This window comes from Puccinia triticina, chromosome 14A, assembly GCF_026914185.1.
Source record: "Puccinia triticina chromosome 14A, complete sequence".
Classification (NCBI taxonomy): Eukaryota; Fungi; Basidiomycota; class Pucciniomycetes; order Pucciniales; family Pucciniaceae; genus Puccinia; species Puccinia triticina.
Genome location: NC_070571.1, coordinates 4,185,892 through 4,206,874, shown reverse-complemented (window position 1 = coordinate 4,206,874; position 20,983 = coordinate 4,185,892). Strand labels below are relative to the sequence as shown.

The 20,983-nt window shown below is 49.8% G+C and overlaps 1 protein-coding gene across 1 annotated transcript; it reads right to left on the bottom strand.

Moving 5' to 3' along the window:
* Nucleotides 1-6,032: 6,032 nt before the first annotated feature.
* On the bottom strand, nt 6,033-14,842 carry PtA15_14A387 (uncharacterized protein; the record flags this gene model as incomplete). The annotated part of the gene is made up of 5 exons (XM_053163097.1): nt 6,033-6,056; nt 8,202-8,225; nt 11,190-11,657; nt 14,559-14,602; nt 14,668-14,842. 5 exons carry the CDS (start codon nt 14,840-14,842, stop codon nt 6,033-6,035), a joined length of 735 nt encoding a protein of 244 aa, XP_053027058.1.
* Between the last annotated feature and the right edge of the window lie 6,141 nt (nt 14,843-20,983).

Genomic DNA, 20,983 nt, shown 5'->3' with positions numbered 1-20,983 from the left:
CAAATAATGGATGGTTGCAAAATTGACGAAGCATTGTCAACTGTCTGAAAAACTCCGATGAATCCCATTGCTCCCCCGCTGTTCTTAGCCTCCCAAAATATTGGATGAACGTCTGGTGCAGATCCTTCGAAATCTCCTCCCATTTGGAGCTGATTTTGACAAGTATGAATTTCTCCACTTTCTCGGGGAGATTCAACAAAACATCCTTTTTTCTTCTCAAGCAAAAAGCTTCCATGAGTTGGCTTAAGTTCTTGATTGCCTCTCGAGCACCAACGTTCATTCGAGGGACCAGACAGCTCCTCCATACCCACTCTTCGTCCCATGGATGTATTTTCAACAGCGTAATCAAGCTTTGCAAGTCGGTCAATCGGTTTTGGACAGGTGTCCCTGTCAAGCAAAGAAAAAACTGGCACTGAAGATTTTGAATGCTCTGGGTTCGGTGCGTTGCTGCATTCCTTATCAAGCTATCATCGTAAAAATAAATCAGAACCATGTATGCCAATTGTCCACATGAATCATTTCACTTACTGGGCTTCATCCAATACAATCCTGAACCAGAACAGATCTAGAGCTCCAATGTTGTGCTGGTTGGGGTGTTTCTTGTTACCACTCGTTCCGATCATTTTGTAAGTTGTCAAAATCAGCATTGTCAACTGCAGGTCTTCACTAGTAACACCAGGGGGGAATTTGTGGCACTCTCTAGAGAGTGCCATACTGTGATTTCTTTTGGGAACTGTGATTGAACTCAACTATTGGGGCATGTGTCACGCAAGGTTGATCCCAATTGATCCTGTCTTCAACTCATTCTCATCTCAACTCTAACCTGTGACTTGAGTAAGGTTGTGTTAGTTACAAGTCAGGTTTGGCCAAAGCATTGGAGGAGTTAGAGCCATTTGAATTGCTCAGACAGATGTTAGAATTAACCAAAAGCTGCAAGCCCTTCAGGGAACATGAGTTAAGTAATGTGGTTGCTTGAGGCAATATTTGATTCAGGTTTTGTAATCCGCCAATAACCAAGGCCCCATCTCACCTGAGCATAGCCAGTAACAGTGCATGGTATTCCTTCTGTTCATGTGGCAAAGGCCAAGGCTAGCATCTGTTTTCTTGATTGGGAGGCCAAGAACTGTTTGATGTTTATAATCCCAAGATTTGAACAACACTTGGAGCCAGCAAGTCCACCTGGACTTGGAGGCATCACGGAGCACATACTCGGTCCTCATAAACAGAATCCCAAGGAGCTTCACGGTTCACAGGATGGAAAGTAAGATGATGCTGGCTTCCATTCCTCATTTCCAGCGGAAAAAAACCACTGAATCAGATGGCGAGGCGGCAGCAGGGAACCACGCAACCCCTGAAATGCAGGAACAGTAGTGGTGGCGTTGACGGACTCCACCCTTGCCGAACCACTGATCAACCAGAGGTGCATTTACCTGGAATGTCAACACTACCCGGCTGAAGGCTTCAAGAGATTACCTCTGCAGTGCTTCAAGTGCCTGGGTATGGGGCATTTTGGGAAGTGGTGCCGGGCGGCGCCCAAGTGTGAAAAATGTGGGGATTCTCATAAGACTCATGAATGCCTCACCCCCGCGGAGAGGGAGGTGGGAAGGTCTGCGTGCCTTGCAACAACGGAGGTAAAGAGAGGGAGATTTGGACGTCCCAAACGCCGTTTGACAAGGTCTGCCGAGTAAAACCGGAACTGGCTAATTCACATAAAAACATCTTCCTCATTACTCCATCTGTAACACCAACCCCCCCCCCCCCCCCTTGAATCCTCCTTGTATTTTATCTAGTGAAGTGGTTTGCAGCAATGAAGACCAGATTTTCCCTTCAGCAGTGCAGTTGAACTGCTACAACAGCCGGGTGGTGACATTGAGTATTTTGAATGATGAGCAGGCCTCATCAATTTTCCTTCTTCTGCAGGAGCCTTGGATAAATCCGCCAAAACTTGTTCCCCCTGACCATGATAGCTGGTGGATACTCAGCAGTCCAGAACACAGCCCCAAATATCTTGCGGACAAGCATTGGGTGGTGATATATATCAGTAAGATTTTTCCTTCTAATTCTGGTCATTTATTGAAAACAAACTCTCCATTTCTCATTGCCTTGGAGGTTGATGTAGAGCCCAAAAAAAGACTCCGACTGGTCAATGTAAACAATCAACCTAGAAGCTTCCCGGGAATTGAAGGAGGAGTGGCTGGCAGGATTGGACAGCAGGAAAACTGCCAGGATCATCGCGATGGACGCCAACCTCCATCATCGGATGTGGAACCCAGCTGGCTATTCTCACTGTCATCCCAAAGCGGCAGATTTTGTGAGAATATGCAGCAGGGCCGGTTTCAGACTGAACATTGAGTGAGGCGTGCCAACCTTTGTTTCAGGGAGAAGGGCCAGGACAATAATTGATCTCACATGGACCATTTTCCTGGGGAGTAAAGTAGTTAAATCTGTGGCCACCAGTTCAAATAACCACGGCTTGGACCATCAAAAGATACTGACCACTCAGGATATTCACCCCCCTATTGCAGGCACTCAACGCGTTCCACCGCCGTGGGCAAAACTGGATGGTGCAAAACTCCAAAAGGAACTGGAAATGAAGATTGATCAGCTGAGTACTACCCAGTCTGTGGGGGAAATAGACAAATTAGGGGCTGACCTGAGGAGAGCAATCCGGTAGGCTTGGCTCCAGCAAGGCAGGGGCGTTGGGGACAACCCAACAAGGGCTAAGAGGTTGTGGGACCAGGGCGTCCTTGACCCGCTGGTTAAGAAAAGGAATAAGTGCCCCCGTCTAATGTTCATGAAGAATACTGACAAAACCGTTGACAGGTACAACTACTGGAACTCCCGTTTCAGGGACAAAGTGGTGGAGCTGAAGCAACTCCACTCAAGGCGGTTCTTGGCTACAACTACGGTGACGAGGGTGTTCCAAGCCTTGCAGTTCACCAAGCCCAAGAGCAGGGCATGGGTTCTACCCCTCAGAACCCAGTCAGGATCTCTCACATCTAACAAGATGGAAAAGGCTGATCTTTTGTGCAAAGGGACGTCCGTAGTGGAGAGTGCTTGCAACTTGCAAGACCTTGCCCTGGAAACCCAGTCATGGTTTGGGATCTATCCTGAGATCACAGTCACGGAGACTCAGAAGGTGTTGGCGGGCCTAGCAATGAAAAAGGCATCAGGACTGGATAGGATCCCAAATGAATTGCTGAGTCGTGCATATTCTGTCTTAGTACCGATTCTTAGGTCACTGATGAATCTTTGCATTCACCTGGAATATTTCCCCAGGGAATGGAGGAAATCCAAGACAACTATCCTGAGGAAATTCAACAAACCAGACTACATGGCGCCTGGGGCCTACAGGCCAATAGCACCGCTAAGTACTGTTGGCAAGGTTTTTGAGAAGATGATAGCTGACAGACTATCTTTCTAGGCGGAGACTGGGAACGCCCTGCCGGACGGGCACATTGGGGCAGCCGGTAAAAGAGTGGCAAAGAAGTGATGATGGCCCTCACCATGTGGGTAAATAAACAGGGAGGGTGATGGCAGCCCTCTTCTTGGACGTGAAGTCAGCTTATCCGTCGGTGTACCTGAACAGACTGATACATTCTTTGAAGAAGAAGGGTTGCCCTGCATACCTATGGAAAATCAAAGGGAAATTTCTGCCAAGGACAAACAACGTGTCTCAAGCTTGCGGACTTCCTGTTGCACGAAATCGAAGTAGAGAAGGGAAGGGTGTTCACCAAGGATCCCCCCTTTCAGTTATCATGTATATCCTGGACTGTTGTGACCTGCTGATCAAGGAATTCACCTTGGCGCAGGACAAGGTCTCCTGAGGTTTTATAGACGATGTGGTGCACCTGGTAGCCCATCACATGCTGGGTGGCGCACGGGAAGGGCTCACAGGACTTGGCGAGGCCTCGCTTGCGTAGGGAATAGCACACGGGGCGGGGGCGATTTTTGACAGTGCAAAGGCGCAATACATATGTGGTATTCAGAAACAAGCATACAGCTAAGTTACCCTATTTGTTTGACAATTCAGAGCTTCAGCCTCAGGCACAGGTGAACTGGTAGGTGTCTTGTGGGATGAATAATTGAGCTTTTTCAAACATATGATTGAACAGGTGAAGAAAAAATCCAACAAAACCCTGGGTCAGGCTCAGATAATATGGAAATTGACGAGGGGAGTGAAGGAGCGGGAGAGAGGACTCCTCATCTCTGCGGTCCTCACCGCGCGGGTCTTGTATGGGGTTAAGGTTTGGAATAGAAACCAGAACAAGGCCAAAGTCGAGGACATGCTAAGTGTGATGAATAACCAGGCAGCCAGATTTGTCACACGAGCAATCAGAACGACCCCTTTCAAACATTTACTTACACCAATACCAACTCTTCCAGAAGATTGAGACGGTAGCGCAAAACCAAATCGCCAGATTCTTCTTGACCCACATGGCACAGACGGGGTCGTCTCCCTTGATCATAGAATTACATACAAGGCAGGACTGCATTGGAGGGGAGGGGAGGTTCCCTGACCCCGCCAGTGCAAATTTGAAGAAGGAGCAGTGGAAAACAGCCAAATTGACTGACTTGACTTGGAAGCGGTGGTGTTTTTCTCCCAAACTTCCCCCACCCCCCATGGGAGCCTATGGATAGGATCAACATCAGAATCGACATGAGGAAAAAGGAAGAAGTGACCAAAGGGATTGCAAGCGCCATGGAAACTAATCCGGGGAGTGATCTATCAATTTTTACGGATGGGTAGGCCCACGCTGAAAAGGGGCTAGGGGCGGCTGCGACGACAGCTGATGGCAAGTTTTGTAAAAGCGCAGGACCAGGGCCCAGTACCGTGGCGGATAAATTCGAACGCAAAGTGGTAGGCCTGCTGCTGGGCCCTCAACTGGGGCGCGAGATGGTGGAGCAGGGGCTCACTAGGACCATCACAATCCTTTTGGACAGCCAGGCGGGGATAGATAGACTTAGATGCCCGATGGCACCTAAATCAGGGCAGTACCTGTTCTTACAGATAATGGAAGAGACGAAGACCCTCCCAGCTGACATCTTGATACGTATATGGTGGTGCCCTGCCCATGCGGGAGTGAAAGGGAACAAGGAGGCGGACGGATGTGCAGCGCAGGCGTGCAACGAGGAAATCGGCCCAGTTTGGTTGAAGAGGAGTCTGTAGGTGGAACAAGCTGGATTGGTCGAGCAGAACCAAGGGACAACAAAGGAACGGCCGGCGTTGGAATTTCCCCATCTAAAATCTTTCATCATCTACGCTCCCGCCACACGCATTTGAATGACTATCTGTTTGGCTTCATGATGAACCATTGCCCAGTTTGCGACGTGTTAAAGAGACTGTGGAACACTTTCTGGTTTATTCCCGAGTTCAACAGGAACATAGACAACAAATAAAACAGATGTTGAAGACAATCAAGATGCGATCAGCCTCACTCTCGGCCAGATGTTCATGGAAGGCGAAGGCAGCAACCCTGGCAGTACCAAAATTCATATGGGATACAGGACAATTCCGGTACACACAATATTGTATCCTTCCAACGACGTAAATGTCTTCAAATAGCACATAGGACCTAGCTCTCAAATCCCCCTTTGGTTATCCTTTTGTTATTGTTTTCTTCCCTTTTCTCTCTTCTGCAAAAAATTCTCCCCTGATGTTTCAGCGGGAAAGTCTTGTCAGGCAAGAACCTGTAGCCCATAGAGGCATCTCTGAAACTAGCTTCAGCTTTGACTCATTTCTTGGTACCTCAGAGTGCGCGATGTCAAAACAAGCTACACTTTAAAAATAAGAAAACATAAACAAACATGGGTGTAGACACACGAATAACAACGTCCGGTGATCAATAAAACATTCAAGACACGCCATCACACATGCATGGATGCAAGAAAGAGCAAGACATAGAGTGAGCCGTAGACCGCCACCTACATACCTCAAAACCATCTTTGGGCCCTCGGCCCCACCTAGTGAAACATGGGGCTCATGTGGAACAAAGTAAAAATGACCCATACACTTAGTTGATCGCGGAGAGCTACTTTTGCCAGAGGGCGGTAGCCTGGAACAACTTCAGAAATCCTCAGGGCATCCAATTCCCGCCAGAGCTGTGGTGAATGCAGCAATGACACTGGCTAGGAAGGTGGTCTTTCTGATGAATGAACAATGGGCAGAGAAGAAGCAAAGAGTGTATTACAAAAGGACATCACGTCAGTGGTAGTCTCCAAGGTTGGCAGCCACACATCTGTGGTGTAGTGTGCGGGGATGCAAGGCAATGAGTGATATTTCCCTCCCCCGGCAACCAGGATTATCAATGCGGAAAACCTTGCTGTGACCTTTGAATGATGGGGTGGAAGATTTCTATGTCATTGCCAATCCAGCGCGGAAGCAGCAGGGCAGAGCATGTCAGAGGCAGAAACATGAACTGTTGATTGGGTTTTCCGCGTGGTAATGAAGTTAGGCCTAGTTAGGCACAACAACAAACTCCGCTTTCTCACACTATGATGCCTGCTGCAGGTGCGTCTGCTGTACCGGGTCTGTCACTGGATGTGGAAACTGTCATGTGGGAAAGGTTTTGGCATGTATTTATGTAGGCAACATGTTTCACATGTTGGCAGGAGGATCCTGGGAAGTTTCTTGGGTGTTGCATACTGCCGCCATCGCCGGAGGACAGATGAGTGTATCCTCCGACCACTGTACCACATGCAATGGATGGATGACCTCATACGCGCTGCGGGCCTGTTCATCTATGTTTGGTCCCAATAGGGAGGATTGAATCTGGCTGTGGAGGGGCTTTTGATTATTTTGCATTGCAACAGTCCAATTGATGAGTCCTGTAACACTATAACAACGCAGAGTTGGAGGGTGATGAGGGGTTCACCTAGTTACGTACGGGTGAATGAGAAGGTTGGGAAGAAATGGGGAGCAGTGATGAGTGAGCCATCCATGCCTGTTATTCCCTTCTGCTCAGGATGACAGACTTGAACCATCTAGAGCTCAGAAGCTTGCGGATTTGGACACTGAGCAGGGGGGTAGTTGCCCTGATGTTGACGGCTTGCATTTTTGGTTTGGCCCGCATGATGCAACACATTGTCCACCCTGATGTTCGCGCGAACATCACGGTGGACATTCCCATTTTGGGCCTGATGGGACGGGGGCTGGATCGGGGCGGGGGGGGGGGGGCAAGCATTGACAAGATATTCATGTGAACCGTGTATCAAGGACTGCCCCGGGGAGGAGAATGGCCACTAGCACTCCCGGGCAATTGTCAATCCGCGGGGACGCGGCAGATCTGCAATATCTGCGAGCCAACTTAAGGCGAATGCCAGCTGAGCGGTGGCATTATGCTTGCGTTATGTTATGGAGATCGCTTGTCGGCCGGACTGCCATGTGCATCGATGATCTACCCATGGGGATTTGTGTGTGCTGAATGTTGCGGGACAGGCGGCGGTTCCAGTACTAGAAGCGATAATCACCATACCGTGTGTGCCCCAAAAGTGGTTCCGTGATCATCTCAGGAGCTACAGATGAGAGATCCCGGAGATTTTTGACAATGCATCACAAGATATTGGTTAGATGAAACGAAGATGAAGCAGCCAGATGGCACATTGTGATCACAAGGAGGTACGAATGCAGCGAGCCCCGGAAACACCTGAGCCAACACATACATCAGTCCACCGATATGTGATTTGGTGAACAATATGTTCAAACAACCTGATGCATGGCAGCTTCTGTTGTCAGTCGCTCTCATCCTGAGTCGTGGTTGGAACCCGTGGAGGCGATGTGTTATAATATGAACAACTGTTGCCGCCTGCGAGTAATACAGTGATGAGTTGCGTGCGGGGGTGATTTTTCTCATGCCAAAGAGATTGCCACCAGCAGGTAGGGCTGCAGGTTAGGGCGGACATCGCTAGTTCAACAGCTAATGTGGGGAACAAGCGACCTACATTCAACTGAGGCCAAAGCTAACAGTGGCCCACCATGAAAGGGCAAGTGCTTTGCCTTTGTCGCCGTCCGCATTTGCCTAGTCAAAGGCTGTGGGTCTTACATCAACGTGCTGCAGAGTGGGTGAAATGAACAACTGCAGGACACTCTAAAGGCGGGCTTTGGAGAAGGAGTGTGATTTTGACAAACACACACAATGAAAAGCAGGATCCCGGTCTCTTGAATGCCCTTTCAAAAGCATTACGTGCGACAAAGGCCTCACCCAATACGCTATGGAGTTGAGAAGCTGTGGATTTGAGGTGCACATCCTGTTTATATACTGCTCCCATTTAGACCTCTCCGCTCAGAAATCATAATCATCCCGCATCTCGATCGCTCCGCCAACACAATGATTGAGGTTGCTGGAAATGTCCGTCTCGCCAATACTAGCGCATCCAGTATCTATGGTATCAGGGACGAAATCCATTTCAAAACCTGTATCGCGTCCCATCAACTCCCACAAGAAATGATAGACTCTGGTAGCTTCCAAGAATATCACTTTGTGCTCAAGTCCTTCTCGTCAAAAGTTCCTGCGATTCTATACGACTTCTGCACAGAAGTTTTTTTCACCGGTCAGCTCACCATTAAACCAGACGGACACCCCATGATCACCGTTGAGCGGTCTAACTGGCAAGTTCACCGCGGCCAGCTTCTCCTTGCAGCGGAGTTCGAGAACACACATGCATTCGGCACCGCGACCATTGTTAAAGTCCACTGGAACGAGGCGGTTGGCTGTATGAGTCATGTTGAAGTGGTTGATACCGCCACAAATTATGTCAGTTTTTCTGAGGCACAGAACCATCCGCGGCAGAAAGGATGTTTTGCATGAAACCTTTTGTCAAGGCTAACATGCTCATTTATCCTATAGTCCAAGGGCGGTCGGATCAAGTTGGCACCTACTCATGCCCAGGCACACGAGTCTTTCCAAGGCCTTTGACCAGGGGATGCAATCCGGTTCGGCGGGACAGCCCCTAGGACGTCCAGTCGGGGAAGCAGAATGCTGGCGCTTCGTGTCAGTGTGGTTTGCTCCATGAAAGGTCTCCTTCCACTGACCATGATATATTGTGTGGCAGGTAGAGTACGCTGGGAAGCTCTCCAGATCGGAAAAGACGAAGTATGGCTTGAGGAACCATCCCAAGAAGCGTTTTGAGTACCGAGCATGACATCCTAAGCAAACGGCATCCGGCAAGACCATAATGATATTCTAAGCTAGCTCACTTGCCCGTCACGAGACAGACATGTCCTGATGGCAGAAACATACATAAGTCTCCGCCGATAAATGATTTTTCATAATATAATCACCGACGTTTGTTACCTCATATGCTTACAAGATGATGTCCATGCGCCTACATTAGTCACATCAATTGCTTTATTGCTGATGAGCCATAACAAGACGCTGTGATTTCAGCACGCGATTGTTTTACTTCGTGGTGAGCAATGGGGCAGCGTTGCAGACTATGTGGCCTCACAGTTCGCCCGAAAAGGCTAACACACAGCTAGTGAATCAGAAAAGAAGCTTGATTCCTGCTCTGTAAAGGTAGTGGAAACTTTCAGTGCAACTCCGTCGTTCCGCTTTGCACATGGTATCACACCTAGTGCAGGTTACAGCACTTGAAAGTGCGGCCCTGAACAGGTCCCGAATGGAACGCATAGCAGACGGGTGACATTTGCTCAGATAATAGGGCACATCATTTCAGCGTGCACACCGTGCTGAGAAAAGAGTAAGCAAACAACAGGATCTCATGAGCAGGATGCATTGCAGAGGATGCATGCTTTTCACAATTGGAGCAGCTAGGGAATGAAAGCGGAAAGAGAGGCACAAGAAAGGACGAGGCACGTTCAATGTAAACTATTCGTTCGGAATCTCGCGGCTAGAATTAGGAAGGAGGAATGGAGTGGTGGGGTGTGAAGTCTGCCAATGATTAAGGAAATCATTGGTGATAGCCTCGGCAAGTTGGTATCAAGTGGGTGGCCGAATTTGGGCAGAGGTAGCATTGGGAGATTGAAAGACCGGGGTGAAAAGCCGGACTAAGAGTGCTGATACATTTTTCCAAATTGGCTCTTCTGGGTTGCGGATAACAGCTGACCTGCGTGATATTATCGCCATAGCCTCAATGAATGACATGCATTCTGCAATACCGGCGACACGGTGATTTCTCGAGGCAATGAAGAGGCCTCGGACTCCACCAAGCACAAAGTAGACTAGTGGCTGGAAATTTTGCTTGCGTTGGAGCTTCTGGAGTTGGGTCCGGGCCTCCGGTTTTGCATTGTCCAAGGCAGTACCACTGTTCTGAGCTTGGGATCCGGTCGGTGTTTCGTTTGTTGTCTTGGGGTGAAGGGCTCGGCGGTTGGACTTTTTCTGTGCTTCAGTCAAGGGAGGCTCGCTGTTTGCGTGGGTTTGAAATATGATGTATGCCATGAGGACATCAAGAATGGTGTTGCGAAATTCATGAAGGATGTCGACAGAGTGCGAACGCGGTAATACGTCCGGTACAGTGGGATTTTCGCCGGCAACTGCTGGTGTGGCAAAATTCGAGGATGAATTCTTGACCGCATCAAGGTATTCGAGCATCTGAACACCGCGCGTTATTTGGTCATCTTGGGTGTCGAAGGTGACTGGAGGTGGCTGAAAAAGGTTCTCGCTCATTGTTTCAACGGAAGCCGCGATAATCTTTGCCCACTCGGTGTGTACATTTGCCGGGGGGTGAAGGAATCGGTACAGGAACCGGACAATGGTTGACTCCGGATGTGGTGATTTGCTAGTTGTGGAGATAAATTCTGCAGGTCGGAGGGTATCATCGTTATTACCAAATTTCGAGAGCAGCGGAAAGTCAATCAGATCCGGGCAGTTCCATTGTTCATTTGCGCCCGGAGGCAAAAACTGAGTGGCTGAAAAGTTTGTAATCGTCGGTCAGTTACACAGCAGGGCGATGATGGGAGTCATGATATGAAACTCACCCAAAGCAGTAATAGACTTTATCCATGCCGCGTAAGAACAGGTTGTACCTTGGAATCGGAGATTTTGGTGGGCCGGAGCTGGTGGTTGCATTGAGCAAGGACAAGTTTTGACGAGGCCGGATAGTGCTTCCCAGGCGGTCTGATATTTGACCCACGAAGGTTTGGTGCCTTCGTGTTGCCGGTGGATCCTCAATACCTCCAGGCGGATGTCATCTGATCGGAGGATGGTAAGATCGGTGGGGCCGGTGCGAACGGTGCTGGTGTCATCTTGGCCCTTCTCCATAGAGTCTGCAGGCGCAGTGCCTTGCGTGGCGGAGGTGGGCGCAGGTGGTGCATGGCCGGCATTATTACTCACCGTCGAGGGCTGGGCATCCTGATCAGCCGGGTTGGCAGGCTGCGGTTCCAGGGCATGTGCAGCAGAGTGTGTGGCCGCCGGAGGCACAATTTCTTCTTTGTCGTTGTTTGGGCGAGCGAGCAGGCCGTTGGTTTCAGGAACCAATGGGTCGGGGGTTGTACGGGGGCATGGAGGTGTTGTCTTGTCGATAGCCATCTTGTTGCCCGCTGGCGAGTCATGGTTGTGAGGGCTTGATCCCCAGGTGTCCCGCTGTGGGTCCTGTGGGGGGGGCGTCTTGGAGATTTTGTGAGCTTCACCGGATTGATGACTTGAAGGTGCTCCTTCAGGGCCGTTCTGTTGGTGGGAGCTCAATGTTGATCCCCCGGACTGCTTGGTAAGAAGATCAGCGGGATTCTTTTTTCCAGATTTTTTTGCACGTTTCTTCGGAGGGTTGTTGGGTGTGTGCGAGAGTTGGGTCGATGGGGGAATGGAATTGGCAGGGCGTATTCGAATGGCCTCCTCCTCGGGTATTGCACCTGTCGAGTCATATCCTGATTCGGCCTACATGTCAGCAAGAGAATGTGTGAGGGAGGCCAAAAAAAGGATGCTCACGTCGTTTACTAGCCACGATGGACTGCGCAAGCTCACTCGCCAGTCGTTTGCAAGTTCGCGGGAGTTTGAGACGGAGGAGACCTTCGGCTGCTATGGTTGCCGAGTTGATCAAGCGGACAAACTCTTCAGGGGTGATTTCCTGGATTTCTGTGTCCAGAACGGCTTCTTCAGGATCAAGCGCGGCGGGATGAACAGAACCCCTCGGCTGTAGGGCAAACTCCGCGAAGCTGGGAGCAGCCCTTAGGGGGTGAGGAATATTCTGCTGCGCATCCTCTTGAGCTGTCGGGCATGGTCAGTGGAATAAATCTTGCGGTGGGTTCGGAGTAGCTGTGGGAGAGACTGCACATACTGGGAGGTGGGGTTGTACGTCCGGATTCTTTGGGTTCGACTGCATCACTGCGGGCGGAAGGGTCGCCGCCCCCAGGAGGTGAGTTGGGATTGAGGTCAGCGGTATTCATTGCGAGGGATGTGGCAAGGGAATCTTGGAGGGCAGCGCAGGCGGAGACAATCAATCTGAAAAGGGCAGGACTGAGGGGAGGTTGGAGGGGATGGAGAGGCAGAAGGCACCTTTAAGTATCCGTTTGACTGTGACTGTTGGTGTGCCTTTGTCGGTGTGTGCCTTTGTGATGTGGTGCGCAATCTTTGATTTGACATACACTGACCTAAACATTGGGTCAGTATGAATCACAAGGTTGGCTCAGTGAGCCTGATGAGGCACTCATGTACATTTAGTTTGGTGTCTTAGAGCAAACTTTGTACGTTGCTGATGAAGTTGTTGTGTGTCTGACCAGGAAACTACACAGGGTTATGGGGCGAACTTCATCAAAGATAAACGTGCGTTCGGGCGCTCATAACTCTGTGCCCCATTCGTGGGGAGGCCCACGAATCACAATGGTTAAGGAATAGCCGCAGGAGTCCCCAAAGGGCTCCTGCTGCGGACTTGCGGAAGCCTGTGTGAAGATGTCCACCCTGATGTTCGCGCGAACATCAGGGTGGACATCAGACAACCCTCACCAAGCGCCCACACTGAGGTATTGGCCTGTACTGATCAAATCAACTAACCCACCTCCCGACTGATCAGACCTACTCTTCAAAACACAAGCAATCCTGACATGACAAATGGGCACCGGGCCGGCCTGCTGCCACCTACATCGGATATTCCGATTGGATATTGATTGCACTAAAGGAAGCCAAGCGCCAAGAGATAATGAACATCTCTTCGCCCACATAGACAAGGAGCTTGGAGCGCGGTAAGAAAAAGCCTATCAAAACCATAACACCTAATCTACATTCATACCAGCACCAAAGACCGACGTAGGAGCGCCCTGTTGGGTGCTGCTGGGTCCGGCATTGCCGGCCGATGAACCTCCGGAGTTATGATGGACGGGAGGTGCCGCTGGAGGTTGGTTACGATTGCAGAGTGCTTGCAGAGCGTCTGAGATTGCATCCAGCCCGCATGCTTTGACTTTAGAGATAGTTTGCTGCTCGAAACTACTCAAGGTGGTCCAATACGTTGGGTTGTAGCAATCGATAGGCAAACCTCGAGGTACACCGAGGACACCTTTCGTTCTCTTGAAGTTGCGCTTAGATCTGCCGTAGAGCTTTTCATTTGCTGCAATTGTTTTGTGGTGTGTCGCTTGAGCTATCGCCATCTTGTCTAGACAGTGGAGCACCGTGGTTAGCTGATCGCTTCGCCAATTGGGAATCAGACTGATTGGTAGTCCACCGGAATCCCCATCTTCGATGTCGGAACCACAATCCTTCACTTCAACAACATGAGCCAAAGCAATGTGCTGCTTATACATCTTATCCACCATGCTGCATCTGTTTTCTCTGATCTTGACCCACGAGTCACAGCCGTTAAAACCCTAACCACAGGAATTGATTAGTAGGGAAAACTGTGCTTACTTTGTTTCGCCATCGCTGGTATTGCGCTTTAGCCGCTTTGGTGGTCTTCATCGCCTTGTAACTCTCCGACCCCATGTCAAGACACTGTCGAATTTCGCGGGACTTTGTTTGGAGCCACCGTTTGATGATTGCCGGCGCTTCGCCGGCTTGCGCATTGGAAATTTGTGTTGAACGACGCAGGAATTCGACTGACTTTGTCGCCAGGATGTCAATGACGGTAGAATTCCAGGCTGAAGATGGCCCCACCTCCCACTGAAATGTCATTCTCGAAATCCCAGCCAAGGCCAGGGATCGCTCCACATCGGATTTTGTGTGCAGGTTGATAGGCTGACAACCTTTCACATTGTCGCGTTGGGAAGCGGGAGTGAAGGGGGGTAAAACAATGTTCTTGCAAATCTCCTCTTCAGCACGGGAAACGTAGTAATCTTGCTCCGCGGCTGATTTGCTGGAAAGAGCTGCTCGAATTCGGCTGAGTTCTTTCACAATCTTTTGAGCTCTTCTTTCTACCCAATAGAGGTTCTGGAGTTCGTTCGTTGTCGGGCTTTTGGGATAGTCCTGCGGGGTTTCCGGACCACCCAGAAAGAACTTCACAAAAGATTGGATTCCACGTGAATACTTGTCGCAGTGTTCCGTCAAGGCACCCTTCTTGGCAATCCTATGGGCTCGCTGTTTCACTCTCCGCTCGCAGTTTTCCTCCGCAGCAACATTCCTTGCTTTCCGGGCATTCTCCACAACGAATTTCGGATCCAACATCACTTCCTCAGGCACCTCCGCAGGTCCGGAATTAGCATTCGGTGGCTGGCCCGACCCGTCTGCATCGTTTGTGAAGTGTCAGTAGAGGCCACAGGTCTGGACCAGATAAGAGAAAGAAACATACCCTCCGTCACATCAGTCTCCATTGCAGAAGTCCCTCCCGCGCTTGGGATTTTCGCCACTACGCCATCTACCAGTTTTCGGATCCACTCCTCATCAACACCCCCACTCGAGCCTCCCTCCGCTGATTGTTCATCATCTTGTCTCTCGGGAGCGTCACCAGGGTCGTCTGGCGGCATTTGGGACTGATGACGCGTGCACAAAATAGATTAATAAGTTTGAGCGTAAATGGAGGTTGTCGGAGAACTGGGAAACGACACTCAGGATATCAAGATCACAAGAAGCTGCTTAATGATACTGCACAAGGATGATTTGGCGGGTATGAACAACGGAGAGCGAGAAGAACATGAGTCATTCCCGAAAGCAATTCAGCTGAATACCTGATACTTGCTACTATTGGGAACATGTGTATATTTAGAGATGCGGGGATTCATCATGCAGTCAATCCTTTCAAGCAGCCCCAAATTGCCCATCACCGCACACACAGTTCCCTTTGACAAGAAATGTACAACCCAACCCAAACACTCCAAGTCCCCACCTTTTCATGTGTCTCCAATTATTCGTCGTCAACTAGGCTCTCCCACCCCTGTTTAAATCCAAACCAATCAACAACCCACATTACTCTCAACCCACCAACACGCAGATATTAATGTAAATCAACTTACTGCAGACCCCAAACCCACTGCACTGATTGTTGCTTTTGGAAATCCAAACGTCCCTGCGGGATTCTGCATAATAGCCACATGACCAATTATCCTTTCACTGTCCACCACGGCCATCACCTCATGATCGTTCAGGACCAAGCGACAATTGAGATCGGGATAATCGCGGTATGGATCTTGATTGCGCGCTAATTCCTTGAACGGTTTGACCACCACCCAAACCTTCTCAAGTGTCTGCTCTGAGCGGAATATCTGCTCTATTTCGCCAAAACGTTGATCATCGCCAAGGTAGAACTCAACCAAACTATTTCCGTGATGATGCGCCCTAGTTGAAAACTTCTTCCGGTTGAGCAAAACACTTTGAACTGGCGTCACCACAGACTGCAGATGCGTATTGGATTCGACAGCCCCTAATCTTCCCCGTTGTCCTGCCTTCCCAGCTACCGCTCTCTTCCACTTAATCAACAGGGGACCGGTGAGGTGCGTCTCTTGCGGTGCTTTCTTCTTCGATTCATCTTCCACACTGTGTATGTCCGTGGTGCCATGGAGAAGGGATCGGAGGGTTGAGTGCATGTGCCATTTGTGTGTCAATGTATTGGGGATATCATCTGGTGTCCAAATGAATTCCACAACAGAAGGGGTAAATCAACTGCCACACTTGATGATAAACAACAATGAACTCACCTCGGTGGTGATTTGTCGGCAACCTCTGTAACAACCCATTTACTCGTTCTTGTGCCCACGCAGCTGTTGACCGTGGGGGGCCAAACCTGCGGATGACTTCAGGGTAATGCTGGGTCAGATGCAAATTAGGCTTGCTTGATTCCGCAGGCCAACCCTCTTGCACACATCTCCGATAATCCCAAATCATCTGATCAAGTTCGCTCAAGTCCTTGATTTTGATGCTGGGTAGGGTGAGGAAATGCGCAATCTGACTCAACGCTGTGGTTGACCTCAACAGTGCCAAAACTCGAGTCTTGCTTTCTGCTGTAGCAGCATCCTCGGCAGCCTTGATCCATATCGGAATTAGAGCAATTGTGTAATAGACCTTGTAGAGAATTACCCATTCCGCTGCTTTCAAAGAACCATGGCTTCCCGCTCCCAAGTTCATCGGCACTCGATCTATCCATGTTGGCAAAACGGTGTGCATAATTGTTCGGCGGACAACATCAAGTTCCTCTGCTGAGATCCTTGGGCGATTTTTGTCCAGCTGTTGGTTAGGCGGAGCTTTTCTCCAACGTGCGGTGATGGTGTCGTCACTACCAGTATGCTCCTCCGATCCGGAAGCATCTTCCGGAGATGTCCCGTAAAGACGTCTTTTCTGTTGTCGTAGGACATACGAGTGGGTGGATGATTCTGGAGAATCACTCTGCAAGCCTGCTCCAGACGTGTTTGGATGGGTGGATGTTATCGGCGTCTGCTCATTCGCGCGGATTCGTTTGGGCCGTAGTTCAACCGAGGTAGCCCCTTCCTCATTCCCGAGTTTTCTCTTCCCTTTGTTTTTGCCGGTGCCCCGAAAAACCTCAGTAAAAGGAGCTGCGGTGTAAGATTTGTCGTTCTGCCATTGCTCATCCAGCTCTTGCATCTTCATGAGTTCCGCACCTGCTAATGGCAAGGACAGGAATCGAATACTGTGATCCTTCAAGTCGCCAAGAGCCAGGACGTGCATCAACTCGATGGAGCAATGATGAACTGGGCGCCAGTAGGGTAATTCATTCAGCGTGCTCCATCTTGCTCCACTGGCAGAGGCAAATTTATCTCGTTCGGTGGAGTTGTTCAGATTCCGCCATTTTGTGGCGTCCTCAAGGTGTTGCTCATTGGTTCTTCTGGGAAACTTCGATGCATCTGTCTCCTCCAGGTCCGTCTTACTTAATAGACAAAACGAACAGAATAGCTTAGCCGCATGACTGCCAAATCCTGCAGTCTTGCGCAGGGCGGGAAGGTCTGCAATCAGGGGAAAGATGACTGCGCGAATGGTTCTCCCCGCCGGTTGCAAATTGGTTGAATCGAAGTGGACTCCACGCCAGAATTCTTTGAGTTCATCAACGAGCGGTTTCAAGACATGGTTGATCTGATCACGCTTCGGCTCCCTGGGACCTGGAATGATGCCGAAAAGATATATGTTTTCGGTCTGGTACCGACATGTGGCAGGCAAATTCAGGCAAACCAAAGTTATCGCCCCGACAGAATTGTGCTTGCCTAGATTTGAGCTTCCCTCGGCATTGAACCAGTCGAGATATAGACTAAAGACGAGGTTTCCGGATGTTTGTGTGTAGAAGCCTGTGCCGTCATCGGCAGTTGGAAACTCTCGCCACACACTGCCATGCCACACGTCCTCCATTGGCTGGTCTGTCGTCCAATTCGCAGAGGCCAGACTCGAATCTAGCAAGGTTTCGAAGTGAGGTAGGCGAAGTCGCGCCTCCAACCATGACTTGAGTGAAACGTACGTGAAAGTTCGAGCTGGCACCAGCTGCCCATTTCGGCTGGATTTGAAGAGAGCTTCATCACAGGTTGGGACAATATTTTGTTCCTTTGCCCATTTACAATACCCCTGTTTTTCGGAAAGGAAAGCCTCGGAGCATTTTTGTGGAACTTTGTTGCCATCCGCAGATTGGAGGACGTAGAGCGCAAAGCATTTTCGGCAACAGACCCGCGTCGTGGAGTCAGGATCCAAACCAAGCCGATGGAAGACGGCCTCCGGCGTAGTTGGAATATCGTTAATAATTGGGATAGGGTCGATCGTGATGTCATTCTGTGCGCTCCAGATCTTTCCCAGAAGCAACACATTGGCACGAGCAGCCCTCAGGAAATCGGTTGCTCCAGATTTGCTCAGTTTATGCGTCAAGACAGAACTTGCCATTTGCAACATTACCTGTTTGCAATAGTCTTCTTGGAGAAGAACCTGCCTGGGAGCAACGTTGACTGCCACTAAGGCTGAAGTCGATGCAGTTGATGCCACCTGCTTACAATGCTGATCAGCATTGCTCCCTTTGCCAGATCCTCAGCTTGATATGGACAAGGCTGGCAACTTACGTGGGAATTCTGCATGGGATGCAAGCATCGTCCTGACTGCAGGGAAGCCCGTTGGGACGTCCGTTTCGGGATTGTTGTTTGATGTTGGTCAAACACACGCTTCGATAATACCCTTCCAGGAACAATTCTGTCACCTTCCTCGTGTTTTGTCATGTTGCAGCCATAGTGTTCACAGAGACACACATGTCTGTTTTTCGGAGGCATGATATGAGTAAGCTGTGGTTGAGGAAGACAGATGTAGATGTAGAGGCACCTCTTTGGAGATGGAGACGGGACAAGCTGCGGGCGGGCAAAGACCATTTCTTTGTCAAAGATGTTCTCTGTGACTGTACAAAATTTGAGATCAACACAAAACACCCACATGCAGCTCACCATGCTTCAAGAGAACATGCATTGATTCTGTTATGCATAACAAGCGTCCAACAACCTGTTATTTCAACTGAGCTTCTCAAACACCACAATGTCGTCTTGATACACTGTGTGGTACATGCGAAGGGGCAGGCTGAGGAACCACGCAAATTGCTGTAAATCACATCCTGCATTACATACCTCGATGCTGCACACTCTCACTTTGTCAGTTTGAAGGTCTAAATCAAGCATCAATGACGAACCTGAGTTATTGTATCAGATGGCGATGGCACCCCTGCATGCAGATACATACCAAAGCCTTCAGAGCAATTAGAACACATTTAAGAAGGCATCTGGTTGCCTTCAGGCAGTCCCCCAACCACGCACTCGAAGGTTTGCAATCATTTCACCTCTGCATCTCCGCGAAAATTAGACAGACACTCAACGTGGTGGTCATCAGCTCATACACAATGCCTTCGCCTCAAGTCCACCTTACTCCTATCCAGCTGCAATGGCTCCGTGAAAAGCAGGAGCTAGTTGATAAGGAAGTGGAGCGAATCGAGATCAACAGCAACACATCACATGCGAAGGAAATCTCGGAAGCTCAAGCTTACATCAATTGGAACCTTATGTACAAGTTCCAAGGCAAGCTCAACTGCGATGCCCATGACATGAAGATTCCACCAGAGGCCACTCCAAATGCCTATGCGACCTGGAATGCCATGAGGAACCGTCTTGGAAGAGGTACGCGGTTACACATCTCCACCACTTTACAGCTAAAAATCTCACGGCCTGTCATGTCCTGATATGATTTACAGGTCCAATGATGTATGACAAGGGTCAATCAAACCTCCCGCGCCATGATCCTCTGGGAAACCCCAGACAAAGTGTGTAGTTCCAGAAATGTGAGCTGCGTTCTCTGTTAAGCTTCGCTGGTGCCATCTGACTCATCGTTGCTTGCAGGTGTGGAGAAATCCCTCGCGTATTGCAAGGGTTGAGGCAGTGATGCCTCACCACCGGACATACCACCTTTGCATCACATCTCCTTTTGTACCCCTCCATCCATACACACCCAACAGTCCCTTCACAAATTGCAGATGAATTGCGTCTCCGCTTTGTTCTCATATCCCCTACACATCCCCCAGTGAGACATCTTGCGGTCCTCTTCCGTTCACGAGTCTCAACTACTACGCACCCTTCTTCCCCCACGCCGGCTCGCTGTGAGTCACTGGTGGGTATTTGATGTGCCTTGTTCCGAAGAAAACAAATTTATTCAAACATGGATCTTGCCATGGCATTAAAATCACCTCCAGAGCAACAGGAGCATTTCTCTTTACCGGGCTAGCACAACTGGCCCTCATGATAAAGGCATGCAAGCAGATTCAAAATCATGACGTCAATCTGCTGCCAGTGACGGAGCAAGACTGCAGATTCTGCGGGGGTCAGCCCCGGCTGAACTTTGCGCCGGGCCACCCGGGAGGTTCAGAAGGCCTGCGCTAGTGGCGCGCAATGTCCACCCTGATGTTCGCGCGAACATCAGGGTGGACATCGCGCGCCAATCGCGCAACCCCAGTTGGTGGTGGGCCATCTCTCAGTTGAAGCATATGTGATGGCCGTTTGGTCTTTGCACACGCCTTTGTCTGACCCAAGCATCGCCTCCCCCTTGTTCTACCTCACTCGTAGTACGTGAATCCCTTTGTCAGCATCGACACTAGGTGTGACCCCCGCCACAACATAAGAACATAAAAGCCGCCCTGGCTGGTTGCTTTCAAGACGAATGCCCACCTTCCTTTTGGCGCGGGCTCGATGTTTTCTGCTTCCATCCACTTTGAACATGGCAAACCTCCATCCACAGTTGCCAAAACCAATAAAATGTACTCTACAATTCTCCCAACCTCCCAATCGGCATGTGCTCGCAGTATTTCAGCATTTGTCAGAACTCTCCTGAACCTAGTCAACACTCGCAAGAAATCCGCGCCTGATGACTGGAAGATTCGTCCGCATCCACACTGTTTCCACGTTGGATCACATCTGCCCGACTCAATCCTGATGCGTCCTATAGATAGCCTTCCTGAAGCTGCCCTTCAAGCCACCTCAGAGAATGTCTTGCCGGTCTTTAGAGTCATATTCTTGCAGGACTTGTCGGCCTCTGGATTTCCTGGTAACTTGTTTGCTTGGGATCGCCCTTGGGATGCTCACTGGAACCAGCTATTCGCAAAGTTCATCTTGAAACACTGGAGGAATGCCTATCAGGCAGGCGCTCTCAAAATATTCTTT